The sequence below is a fragment of the Trachinotus anak genome, unplaced genomic scaffold (genome assembly GCF_046630095.1).
Source record: "Trachinotus anak isolate AG129_WGS33_773 ecotype Australia unplaced genomic scaffold, CSIRO_AGI_Tana_v1 ptg000025l, whole genome shotgun sequence".
NCBI classification, from domain to species: Eukaryota; Metazoa; Chordata; class Actinopteri; order Carangiformes; family Carangidae; genus Trachinotus; species Trachinotus anak.
Genome location: NW_027273876.1, coordinates 21,250,402 through 21,264,030, shown reverse-complemented (window position 1 = coordinate 21,264,030; position 13,629 = coordinate 21,250,402). Strand labels below are relative to the sequence as shown.

Sequence of the window (13,629 nt, the reverse complement as noted above, 5' to 3'; positions counted from 1 at the left end):
CGGAAAAGGAGCCTGGACCTGGTAGCATTACAGACAAGCACTTAAGCGTGTCGGACAGAAAAAGCAACCAAGTGACATCACCAGTAATGTATTCGCAAAGGGAAGCGTGTGTACGTACGTGTGGACATTCCCATCTTCGGCAGCTAGCCTCCATGTCGACCTACCTAACCCAGTCGTGAGTAGATATGCAGTATTCCGTTGTACAAGTGTATCTGTGGATCTTTTTTTGAGTGTTTCTCCATTTCCCAAGGCACAGATACTCTCTAGTAATAATTAAGATAATAAAAGCTATAAGTGGGTCTTTAAGAACATTTAAACACAACATGATATTTTGGGAATCCTTTGTTTTTGTATGTGGACTCTTTGTTCAGTGAAATGAATGTAGTCTCCTTTTTTTTCCTTTTAAACAAAACACTATCTATGGAGTGGATGTTCTTTTTTTCTGCTCATTCATGCAAATGAAATTTCTTTATCACTGTACATCTACAGATTTTTTCATATTTTACAAATATCCTATGAGATAAAAAGTATATTCCCATGCGTATTTGACCATATGCTTCATCGAGCTTGCATGTTACGGATCTAGAGACAATGTACTTGAGCAGATGTAACTGAATATGGAACTGAAGAAAATTTAGACTGAATCTACGCTTTGATTCTGACCAGTGCTGCACTTAACCCTCTTAGGTTTTTTTTTTTTGTCTTTTTGTATTTTTATTTGCTCTCAGTTTTTCCCTCTGTCATCATTGGCTGTTTGTTACCTTTGTGTTGAAGTTGACTGTCTCTTTGCTTGATTATTTTATTCTGTTCAGGCTACTAAAGGTCTATTCAGATTGTATTCTATGTTACACAAGGAAAAACAAGTGATAGGTGTTTGTTCTTGCTTCAGTGGGTAAATGCTTTTTTTTTTTTTTTTTTTTTTTTTTTTTTTAATATAAATTTATTTAAAACACATAACCTCTTAGTTTGTATTTCTTTGAGTAAAAGCCTCTTCTGCTGGGCAAACGCAAACTGGAAATCTGTGTGTGAAGAATCATTTCTTATTAACTCATGAAGTCATCCAGCTGATTAAGAGTTAACATCTGGAGCGGAGGCCGAACGCGCTGTAAAGGTCGTGCAGCTACATTCCTCACAGTTCGCTCAGGCTGATCCAGGAAGTGTGAGTACCACAGGGGTGGAAACGCTTCCTCTGAACACCACCAGCTGCTTTTAAGGGACGAGACTAGCTCGACTCCCTTGTTTCCTTGGTTCCAGTGATGGAGGAGCTGAAGGGTTCAGTTTGCTTTAAACTAGTTTGTCTGAGTCGTCTGATTGTGTCCACAGCCAAAGGTGTGAACAGCTGATCTGACTGGAGTGAACCTGTTTGGCTTTCGTCATATCCAACATTTAATATCTTTATACAGTTCAGCCCAGATATCATGAGATATTATCGCAGGTATTTTGTGTGTTAGTTGTTTTTTGGGGTTTTATTTTTTGTATTTGATGTTTCAGGTGTAAACGATCCTGCCACTAAACAGCGGTTCAAAGTTTTATTGAGGCGCAACGTACAGGAAACAAAGCAGTGAAATGAGGGTCAGACTGTAGCAGGACCGACTGAGAAACTGGAGAAGAACATGGTGGGAAGTATCGCAATATCTGATATGATCAATATCATCGAATATCGGCTCAAACTTACCAGCTGTTGTACGAGATGCATCATACAAATCATACAAATGGGTGTAACAATGGACACTCTCACTCCTTAATGATGTGAAGCCATGGCAACAGCACAGCTGGAAATGTTCAGTCTGACATCAGAAAGACACGGGTGGGGTCGGGCTGTTTAACCATCAAACACTGTGGCTTAAAGGCACTGACACTTTCTACCTGTTCTGAAGGGCCACAAATCCAGGTGATCCACTGATTCTGAGCAGGTCTGCAGCATGTTCACACCTGAGAGGTGTCAACATAAAGTATTATACCAGTCCATCAAAAAACTCATTTGAGTGGTTCACCCACAATGCAACAGACACAGGAAGTGGAGGAGCTGTAAAAAATAAAACTAACAGAAAACGACTTTAGGGGAAAACAGTTGCTGGCAGTGGTGATTTAAAGTGGTTGCTTTTGCATACACACATATCCTGTTCGTATACGCTAGTATCTTGACTTCCAGTACTTCCAGTACAAATGTAGTATGGTTTATTTTGTATACAATTAGTAGTTAGTGTGGATTAAGAGCCCAGCTAATTAATGGAACTGTTGCCTCATTTCGTTGATATTCAAAAGACAGATGTGGAGGAGGTGGTCGGCTGCAGCCAGAGACTGAGCCAGTACAGAATCAGGAAGACTGATCATCACAGAGCAGGACGTACATCCAGGGGACGTCTACATCCTCACAGAGGAAGAAATGAAAGATCATCAGTCGAGTCGATCAGACTCAGCTCCTCTCAGTGTCAACGAGCTCAGAGTGCAACTGTAAAAGCAGATGTTAAAGTTTATTCACAAATTTAAATGCAGGTTTTACAATCATTCTGAGTGTGTTGGCTTTTCACTTTGTGCAGCGTCCCTACTGTGGTCAGCGCATGTGTGTGTGTTAAACAGAGTGACACCTGCAGATGTACAATCCCATGTAGAATGTAACACAAAGGAAATGTGTTGTGTTTTTTTTGTTTTTTGTGCAATGAATCAAAAACGCTGTGAAGTAACATGACAAATGAAAACACAAAACGATTCTGCGTTAACACAAGTTTTGTTGTGGTGAAGCCTGAACTGAAGTAAACTGAACTCAGGTTCAACAGAGCACTTCAGATTCCCTGATTTACATTAGCTGAGGTGGGGGGGGGGGACCTCTACACTCTTCAATGAAAAGTATATGAAGCAAACTATTAATCACCTATTTTTGATTGAATCGTCTCAGGTTATTAAAGTTAAACATTAAACAGGAAGTGCTGTCTTGAACCAAGTTTAAAATATTCTTTACAGTTGATCTGAGCTGCTGAGAAGAAACTGTCATCTTAAATCTGTGTGTGTGTGTGTGTGTGTGTGTGTGTGTTTGGTTATTCAGCTTTTCCAGTTCAGGTAGAAACAACAAACTCAAACTTTCAAAGAAACAGTTCAACATTTTAGGAGACGCACTCGGTCACGAGTTAGCGGAGGAGCTCAATGCCGCTTGTGTCTGCAGGGTAAATGTGAAGCTAAAGCTAGCAGCAGTTAGCTCAGCTTAGCATGAAGACTGTAAACAGGGAAATGGTCTGCTTTTTGTCCAAAGGTTAAAAAAAAAATCTGCTAAATCCAGCAGGAAGGGGAGCAGCCATGTTTCCTGATGAAAGATGAACTATTTCTTTAAGCTTCCTTCTGCAGGTAGGAACAAACTCACCTCCCACAAACTGAACACAAACAGTGGGGGGAAACACATATTGCACAATGTATGAAAACAAAAAAAGGAAGACTGAAACAAAAATACATGGTGATATTTTTTCTTTTCGCTACTACTCTGTACAGGTCTACGTAGTTAGAGGTTCAGTCTGGCGCTTTGTGTTTATACAGTGAATATAAGAAACTCTAGTAAGACTAGATGATGCTCCACGAAGCAGGATCAGAGTCTGTCTCATGTTACTGTGAACATTAAAGGCAGAGGAGCAGACAAACAGTCGCCTCATCCTGATCCTGCTTTGTGATGTGGTACATTGGTATATACACAAACACATATGTATATATGACGACAATAATATGTCCACACATACAGACTCTCTCCAGTCTCAGAGGCACTCCCTACAGTTATGTTAGGTGGTGTTAGTTGACAAAAATCTCAGTGTTTTCAGTCCATCTAACTATCAGAATCATCCGTGGGATTAAAAATAGCCATCCTCTGTTAGAGTCCTCGGAAGACGTCTTAAAAAGCGGCAGGCTGTCCTTTCAGAAAAATAACTTTCCCTCTTTTCTCTTGTTCGATTGGGAGTAAAGTCAGTGAAGTGTGTGTCCATCCGTCCAGAGACGGTCCTCAGGAGTCAGAGACTAAGTCTGTGTCCATCTGTCCAGGTTCCCCCAGAGTCTGTGCTTCTCTTTCTCCGTCCTCCCTTCATCTGATGCTCCTTTACAGAGTCTGTCAAGATGAGGAGAAGAGCAACATGGGGGCTCTCCGGCCTCGACCAAAAAAACAAAACAAAAAAAAACAGGCTGTGTAAGTCTGCAGACAGGTCAAAGGTCATATTTTGTCATCGGTCATCTCCAGGAACTGGGCGTAGACGTCTCTGGAACACTCCCCCTTCTGGTTGAACAGGAACTTGTAGTAGCTGCCGTCAGCACAAATGGCTGCTCAGAGGAGGGAGACACACAGGAGAGGAATACAAGTCAGCAAACAGACACACAGACACACACACACACACTCACACAGAGACACACAAACACACAGGAGAGGAATACAAGTCAGCAAACAGACACACAGACACACACACACACACACACTCACACAGAGACACACACTCACACAGAGACACACAAACACACAGGAGAGGAATACAAGTCAGCAAACAGACACGAAGACACACACACAGAGACACACTCACACACACACACACAGAGACACAGAGACACACTCACACACACACACACAGAGACACACACAAACACACAGGAGAGGGATACGAGTCAGCAAACAGACACGAAGACACACACAAACACACAGAGACACACAGACTCACACACAGACACAGACAGACACAGACACACAGGGAACCAGACAGGTCTAGTCTGTGTAATAATGGAACAGTGTCTGCTGCATAGATCAAATTTAAACATCAAGTTAAGACAATGTTTTCTCTGTGGCCCTGAGCTGTAACCGTCACTGTTACTGTGACAACCCACATCTCATCTGTGTCCCTTCATCCACACTGAACTCTTGATTCTGTGGATTTAAGTGTAAAAGGATAAAACGACCATGTATCTGTATAAAGGGTCTAAAGACTCTGTTTGCTTCAGGTCACTGTGACGTCGGGACGTCTCTGTGTGTGGCTGCAGTATCCTGACCTGACTCAGATCAGTGTGGACTGTGTGGACACAGTTTTATCACAGGTCTACAGAGTTCATGTCCTGACCTGAGTGTCAACTGTGGCACTTTATACACACACACACAGGTGTGTGTCTTTCTGAACTCCGACCAATAAATTCACTGTGCCACAGACAGACTTCAGTCTCATTCTCGACTCATCTGAAGGATCATTAAAGCAAAGAGGGAGCAGCTTGAAGTGTCACAGCAAAGGTTTGTCAAAGGCAGAGTTCAGTTTTTCATTTTTAATACATTTCAATGGTTCTAAAAACACTCATTACTGAGAGTAAAATATCAATTTTATCAATTTAAAATTAAATGTGCAACAGAATGTGTGACTGTTTAAATGATGGGTTTCAAACACTTTGTGTAGTTAAACATCTAAAAGCAAAAATCTGATCAGATGTGGGTCTGAGTTTAACCTCAGTGTCAGAAATGTTGTAACAGACACACATCTCAGTGTAAAGCAGCACAACTCCACAGCAACACAAACTACAGCTTCACAGTGATCACACAGTTTCAACAACTCAATGTTAGAACCAAACTGAAGGAGGACTGGTTTAATAGACTGGACTTGTTTTAACTAGTTGGACCTAATAAACTGACCAATCAGTCTCTCTGGTTCGTTAGTGTTGCTCTAACATGAGCAGTTTGGCTCCCACTACATCTGGACTGGAAACTGATCCAGTGACAGTGGGAACAATAAACAATGTCAGTGTGATGAGTGTACCTGCGACAAACAAGCTGTTAAACCAAGTTACCTAAAGCACCTAGTCTGAGGTCAGAATGAGAAATGTGAATTCCAATACAATCTATAATAGGAAATAAAAACCAAGCTGAAGGACATTATAATAGTTTGAATCAATGGACTGTATTCACTCCAAAACTATGGTTTAAGGTTTTGAGGAAGTTACAAATAGAGAAACAGGTTAGAGTCTTGAATTGGATAGCATATGATCCAGAATTTGAACCTGCTAGATTGGACGGGGGCTTTAAACAGTGGGTTAGGAGAGGTATCACATCTTTTTGTTCCCTCATCTCAAACAGTAGAGTCAGAAACACAAATTTCAGAAGAGACCTGGATAGAAATATGTGAGACACAAGCGACCACTGCAAATTCAAGATCATTAAGAGATTTCGGCTGGAAGAATGTAGTGAGATTTTTCATAACTCCTAAATTAACAGCACTACAAACAGGCACACAGAGCCGAGGCTTCTGCTTCGAGACAATGTGGAGCCTCTATGGCTAACCACTTTCATGTTTTTTGGGCCCGTCCGAAAATCCAGTTATTTTGGAGGGAGGTGTCAACCGAGATAAATAAAATAATAGGGGTGGATTTAGATTTTTCTTTTGTTATTTTATATCTCAGTAAAATTCCGGAAACAGTCCTACATAAGGACAGGTACTTGTTGAAGATTCTTTTGGCAAGTGGTAGGAAAGCCATAACCAGAAGGTGGTTGCAACGAGATCCCCCAACATTGGTCCAGCGGCATGGGATGATTCAAGAAATTTACTGTATGGAGAGACTAACATTTTTTTTAAGACTTCAGCTGGAGAAATGTACGGAACGCTGGGAAAAATGGATCGTGTGTGCACCTTGAATAGTGTGACATTAGGCTATGATGTATGTGTATGTATGTGCAAAAGAATATTTTGATTTTAACTGTATCACCCATGATGATCTCATGTTCTTTGTACATGTAAATAAATAAAAGGTTTAAAAAAAAAAAAAAAGAATGAGAAATGTGACAGCATCGCAGTGGGAGCTGAACTCACCGATGACAGCGTTGGGCTCTGTTCCAAAGGCACACACACAGGGAGAACCTGAGGGGACCTGGAACTTGGAGAAGCTCCACTTAGAGCTGAAGTATTTGGGAAGGAAGCTGGCTGATGCCAAGCTGCAGAGAGAGGGACACAGGGAAAAGGAGGTTTAATTCACTTCTTAACATCAGCGAGTAGTAGTTATCATCATTATTCAGCAGAGGTGCAGAACCGAACCTCGACTGTTTGTTCCTTTTGGGATCCTCTGCAGCAAAGATGTGCACGGTGCCGTGGTCACTGGAGACGCAGATGAGCGATGCATCCTGGTTGAAATTAATGCTGCACAGAGCAGAGCAGGTGAACATGAGGAAGAGAGCATGAGCTCAGTCACAACAGCAGCACATTCACATCCACACAGGAAATAAGATGAAACATGCTGTTTCATATCAAACTTAAACTACACACACTAGCTTTGGGCAGTGAATGCAGGGTTTTAAAGTTTGTCATCACTGAGTCAGTTCACTGACTCACTCTTCTCCACATGGAAACATATTGATTATATTTGAGAAAATACATCCAGTCTGTAGCAATTCTGTATAAATCTGGTGATACATTCGATTATAAGGCTTTGTATCTGACTCACTGCTCTATACTTCCCCATGTAACTGGTTGTGTGGGGCTGACGTTAAAAACGAGTCTACATTCAGTAGTTTCACTATAAAAACAGCCTTATCCATTATTAATAAGGCTGGTTACCGTGATCACACTAATTTATTGATTCTAAATTCTCATGCTATGAAATTTAGTGATTTAGTGTATTAGTACGATGATAATATTAATTTTAAAATGTGTAATTTGCTTTTGGTTTTGTAGATTTATTTTTGACAGTTACACGTATGACCAACTTTCTTTCCTTTTTTTGGCAGGAAGCTGAAATTGATGATTTTTGTTGCTGTCCATATTGTTTATATGGACAGCAAAAAGACTGCTTTTATTTTGAAATACCGTTTCCCTGTTACGACACACACCTTAATGGTATGAGTGAGGCTATAGACACCAGGCTTGTCGATCATGTGACCGTCACTCGCTGACCTTACAACATGCTGCACACAAATATGACACTAAAGGTGTAAAAGTTTTTCTTCACTGATGCAGTGAACCTGACCTGGACTTAAACTACTCCTGTTCCCTCCATCATCTTCAGAGGAGCAGCTGTGTGTTTTTAACTGAACCTGTTCACATGTTATTCTATAAAAGCCTAAATACACTGTAACTGTCATTACTGCGGTTTAATGTAGTTTTTATTGTTTTCTTCTCCTCACAGCAAGAAGGTCGTTGGTCTGAGTTCATGGTCATGAATGGAAATAACAATGATGTGTGGACCGTGACTTCAAGTCGAATGGAAACTTGGACCATAAGACCAGACCATTAGGTAACTGAAGTCTAAACTGGCAGCGAGTTCTATCCCTGTCACCCTGCTCTTCTCTCAGACGTACAACCACATTCCTGTGGTTACGTTACTTCCTGAGCGGAGCACTCAGACTGTGGTCAGACTGTCCATAACTCTGATTCCCACTGCAGCTGCAACCCGTCAATCAACCTGTCAATACACTGCAGGTATCTGCGGGGGGTGGGGTAAAGGTTGCAGACAGGATGAGGAGGGCAGGTGGAACCAGTGCAACTGAGACAACAACGGTCTGATGAACAGCCTGACAAACAGCTTGAGGAACAGCCTGACAAACAGCCTGACAAACAGCTTGAGGAACAGCCTGACGAACAGCCTGACAAACAGCTTGAGGAACAGCCTGACGAACAGCCTGACAAACAGCCTCAGGAACAGCCTGACGAACAGCCTGAGGAACAGCCTGAGGAACAGCCTGAGGAACAGTTTACTTCAGCTCTCTGTCAGATAGAAGAAGCTGATGTTCCTGATCTCCCTCATCAACATCCTTTATATTTTCATCCAGGGTTATAAACATGAACAAACAGGAAACTGTTGCTATGCTGTCGGCACAGATGTGATCAACATCATTGCTCGGTGCTCACCAGTAGATGTTTGCTGCCTGAGAGCCTCGCCTCAGCTCCTGTATCAGCTGACCTGCTGATGTGTCAAAGATTCTTATGAGAGTCCCCTGGAAACACAGACACACGGATTGGTCACAACAACTGGAGAAGTATCCCATCATGCAATATTATTTTTGCTCAGTCTTAGCAGCGCTCACTTTCTCTGACGCAGTAGCTATCCTTGTGCCCTGCAGGTTGAGAGCGATGCAGCACAGCGCCCCCTCATGGGCAGGGATGTCAACTGGGGGCTTCTCTGTGTTGGCCAGGTCCACGATCTGCACGTGGCCTGAATGAGTCCCAGGAAACGCCAACAGAGAGTTGTTACTGTTGGGACACAGCACACACAGGCCTGAGGAGGAAGAGGGAGAAGGCTGGTTGAAATACTGATGTCAACAATTCATATTTGACTGTTCCAGTGCTTCACTAAAGCTGAGTGACTATACTCAAACTGTAGATGTCAAAGAGTGTGTGTGACTGAAGAGCTCAGTCAAGCGTCGAGAGGCTGAGGGTTCAAACAGGCTGCACTGACCTTTGGGGTTGTAGCAGGTCTCAAACACATGCAGCTGATGGGGGTTGTGGGTGAAGGTAAACACTTTGATCATTGAGTCCAGGACCACCACAATCCTGAGAACAGAGGAGAACCATGACGGTAACGTTAATCTGAAAGCCGCTGTGATAAAGACAGAGGCAGCTCGTCTCAAAGGGTTTTAGATAGCAGGTAAAACACTGGTGCAGTTCCAGTGTCACCACATCATTGTGTCAGTCTCATTATACCAGCACCACTGTGTGATTAAAGAGAAGCATTTCTGAAACACATGTAAACACTATAACTGTCCCTGAAGGGGAAAACTCCCATCTACTCACTAATGAATTACTCAACACTCATTGTGCAACCGTCACTAATGATGAAATGAATTTCACCCCCAAATTGACTGAGAACCCCTGACTGATGATAAAGCAGCTTTATGTATTTTATTACCTGTCACGTCGAAGCTTCACCGCCTTCACCTCTGTCGAGAACTCGATCTCAATAACTGTCTTCTTCTTCAGGTCGTCCCAGATCATCACTGGAACGCCCCAGAAAACAAAGAGGAAATATTCAACTGAGTCACAGTGAGAACATTTCTGCTGCGTTCTCCCTTTAATCAAGTTACCTTAAAGACTTTTTAAGACCTTTTCATTGGCAGCAGTGGTTGTACTACCAGCAGCATATAATGATTCCTGATGACATAATTAATTCAATCAGTGTGATCCGGACTCATTCATTTAAATTCTTGCTAAAATGAACAAATGTCCATTTGGAGTGGAACAGCTTCCTAGCTACAGCCAAACTGAACATCATCACGACTGAACAGCCTCCTGCAGCACAACACAGTCACAACAATCCCACTTTTAGTTTAGAGGTGTGTAACATCTCCTGACAATCCTGAAGTCGCACACAAAAACATTCGGAAGCTACCGTAACAAGAGAACTTTTTAATCCCGTCCAATATTGTCAATATTACTGATGCTGTATCAAAGCTGCTGACTAAAGTCGGCAGAACTTACCTTTGTTAGTTGGATACTTGGGTTTCTTCCCTCCTCCCACCAGCGCAAGATAGTTACACCTAAACAGCATCTCCACATGTCCGACCCCACCCTCCAGGAACTCTGAAAGGTAAAGTCACAGGCTGGTGACAACAATAACAACAAGCATTTACAGTCAGAAAATACTGCAGGTCTTATTATCACAACTGACTGTGCTTGTGATTAAAATAAATGACATTTGCAGCAACGACAATGACAAGAAATCCTCTGAATCCCACACAGTGAGCCTGCGCCTCTCTGTGTAGAACATGAGTAACATTAGCAGGAGACAGTAGCTGTAAAGAGCTGCCATCAAAGACCTGCATGAGGATCAGCAGAGAAAAAAGAAAACCCTCACTTGCTCCTGTGAATGAGGACTTGGTTAACTCCTGGCCTACATGAGTTAAATCCGATGAATTAGAGAAGTGACTCTCCAGCCAGTCATGTGCTGAGTCATATTTTTAGCTTCCTTCTTATATCCCTCCATATTTAAGGAGTTGCACTTCTGTCACAACACTGTTCCTGTGTGCAGCAGAAGTGCCTGGTTAGATTTTCTTTCTGCACACATAAGCTGAAAAGCTCTGAACATGGAGCTCAGATTATCTCAACGTTGGTCTGGAATAACTGCATCAATAAAATCTTATAGAAATGCATATTTCTCCAACAACGGATGGAACCATTTTACAGTATATTTTGTACTTGAGTCATACAAAAGAACAATTATGTGAAACTGTAACATCACTCAAAATTCCTGCTCCCGTCCCCCTGCCTTTATTTAATAAATGATTCAACAGATTAAACACTGCACCACTCTGTCTATAGACCTTTCTGGAGAAAACAGATGAGAATAAAACATGCAGGGAAGCTAAACACAGACCAACCCATTCTTATATCAACATAAAAGACATCTGGTTAATAAAATCTAAACCTAAATATACTGCTTTTATTTAAGAATATGTGCATAACCATGACACAGCAACTACAATCAACTGATCATATTTTGGGCAGCAGGTGACAGGCAGCTTGGATCCTCCTGTTCTTCATCCAGGTAAGCTCTGAATTACTGCTACAGGTGATACAGGGTAAGGATTAGGCAGGTAAATCTATTAAAAAACCATGCATTGTTCTGTTAGTTCTTCTGTTTCGCTCAGTCCTCTATCAGCTATTTTTGTTATTTTTTATCAATAGGAAGCTTGTTACAGAGCTGACACAGCAGAGGCCGACAAAGATTTCACACATTTTGATTTATAATAAGTTTCAGTTTGAAACAAATATGACAGCTTCAGTATCAATACATTGCTACTTCACTGGTTGTTACCAGTAAACAGTGCCAACTAGGCTTGGGCCAACATTGGATAATATCAAATATTGGGATATTTCCCGCCATATGCAATATTTTCCATAACATCATCCAACCCTCATTTCACTGCTTTGCTTCTTGTACATTGTACCTTATAAAGTGACAAATAAAACTTTGAACTGCTTTAGTGGCAGCGTCACTTATACCTGAAACATTAAATACATTACTATAATTATACATTAAAATCCCCTCAGCAACAGTGTCATATATTGCAACATCTGTGCTGCACTGTGTTGAGATACTACATTTTTGATATTGCCCAAGCCCAGTGTTACCACTGACCTTGTACAGTATGTGGGTGATCAACCTTTCAAGCTAATTGTGAAATATTCTTTGTTAATGTCTTGTTACCTTGTTTCTCCTTCTCTTTGAGAGGATCTGTGTTGTACACACGAAATCCATTTTCCATCCCACAGGCAAAGCATCCTGGAGAGAGGCACAGAGGCAGAACAGCAATCAGTAATCAATCAGCAGCTACAGATAACGTTAATCAACAGCTGTTGTCATATCAGGTTTATTCACATGCATCAATGAATGGAATCAACCCAAACACACTCAGTCTTCGAGGTGCTGACAACATGAGGACAATGGGAGGGTCATGTAAGTTGCACAGAACTGACCTGGTGCAATGATAAAAGAGCGGCCTTTAACAATGACAGAGGTGCCAGGGAGCCTGGGATAAATGATTAACCTGCGCTGGAATTTACATGGCACTGGGACACCGTCGCTTCTTGACAAAATGATGACAGTGATGTTGGCCGCCATGGCTCTCGATGGGTCATGTAGGGTCGCTGGTCACTTTACCGACTTTCACCTCTGACACAGCTTATTAGCCACAGCGCTAATGAAATCACTGTTCACTCACACAATCCGTCAAGAAAAACACTTTAACTTCACGGCCCGTGTAAACGTGTGGGTGGGGAGCAAAGACCATTTAAACAGGGCTGAGTTTTACTGTGCAACGTTGCGAACCAACTAATATAGTCTGTATTACTGATAGTACATAATCACAGACTGGACGTAATTTGTAAATGGATCACATAAAAATATCAGAATACCGCGGTACTGCTGTCAAACTTAGCGTAGCTAGCCGTTACGGTAAGCAAGGCACGGCTCATTTGAAAGCCAGCCAACATTAGCTTCTAAGCTAAGTTAGCCCACGTCAGTAACTACCAATACACAGTTAGTATTTGTGTACTTAATTTTTAACCACATATTTGTGTATAACTTAACAGCCCTTGTTATGTTGACCCAACAACAGCCCGTTAGCTGACTTATGTGTTGGCTAAAAATGAAAAAGCTACATTAGCTGGCTAGCTACGGTCCACTTGGCTAACTAAAGCTAACATTAACTTAATATTCAGTACTTAACAGAGCAACAACGACACATCACTGTTGTCATTAGATGATTTCACGCCTGGAAATTGTTAAACTGTTGTTCTTACGTAATGTTGTGGTTAATTTATTAACTGGAAAGACATTGGGTTAGCAACATTAGCTTAGCATCAACGGCGCTGCTAATTTCTGGGAGAAAAAAAAACATGTCAGTGCTGTTTCCTACCATGATCCTGGTTAAATCCAGCATAAAGGAGGCCATTCCCGTGAGGATTAGACGGTAGTAAATTCATTATTTTAACAGAACAACCGAATGCCAAACAACGTTAACAAGTTAATCCAACAGCTGCTGCCTGGTGAGCTAACCGGCTACCATTCCTGCGGAGTCTGCGGGGCAGGGGGAAGGAAAACAACTGAGGCTGGTTCCTGCTTGTAGAGAGATGTCACCAGCCAGGATCAAAGGAAGTTTTACTGGGCTCCGTTGACGTATTTAAGCAGACATTTAACGATAATATAGTT

At 41.8% G+C, this 13,629-nt stretch overlaps 1 protein-coding gene across 2 annotated transcripts; it reads right to left on the bottom strand.

The window, feature by feature from the left end:
- Nucleotides 1-2,455: 2,455 nt before the first annotated feature.
- On the bottom strand, nucleotides 2,456-13,531 carry wdr45b (WD repeat domain 45B). Of its 2 annotated transcripts, none has more exons than XM_071463447.1 (10): nucleotides 13,337-13,531; nucleotides 12,127-12,201; nucleotides 10,398-10,499; nucleotides 9,829-9,916; nucleotides 9,379-9,473; nucleotides 9,008-9,198; nucleotides 8,832-8,917; nucleotides 7,023-7,124; nucleotides 6,801-6,922; nucleotides 2,456-4,290 (listed from the first exon to the last, which is right to left on the bottom strand). In XM_071463447.1, exons 1-10 carry the CDS (start codon nucleotides 13,401-13,403, stop codon nucleotides 4,184-4,186), a joined length of 1,035 nt encoding a protein of 344 aa, XP_071319548.1. In that variant the 5' UTR covers nucleotides 13,404-13,531; the 3' UTR covers nucleotides 2,456-4,183. The 2 variants fall into 2 exon arrangements, with proteins under 2 accessions (XP_071319548.1, XP_071319547.1); XM_071463446.1 differs by lacking the exon at nucleotides 13,337-13,531 and adding an exon at nucleotides 12,396-12,667.
- Between the last annotated feature and the right edge of the window lie 98 nt (nucleotides 13,532-13,629).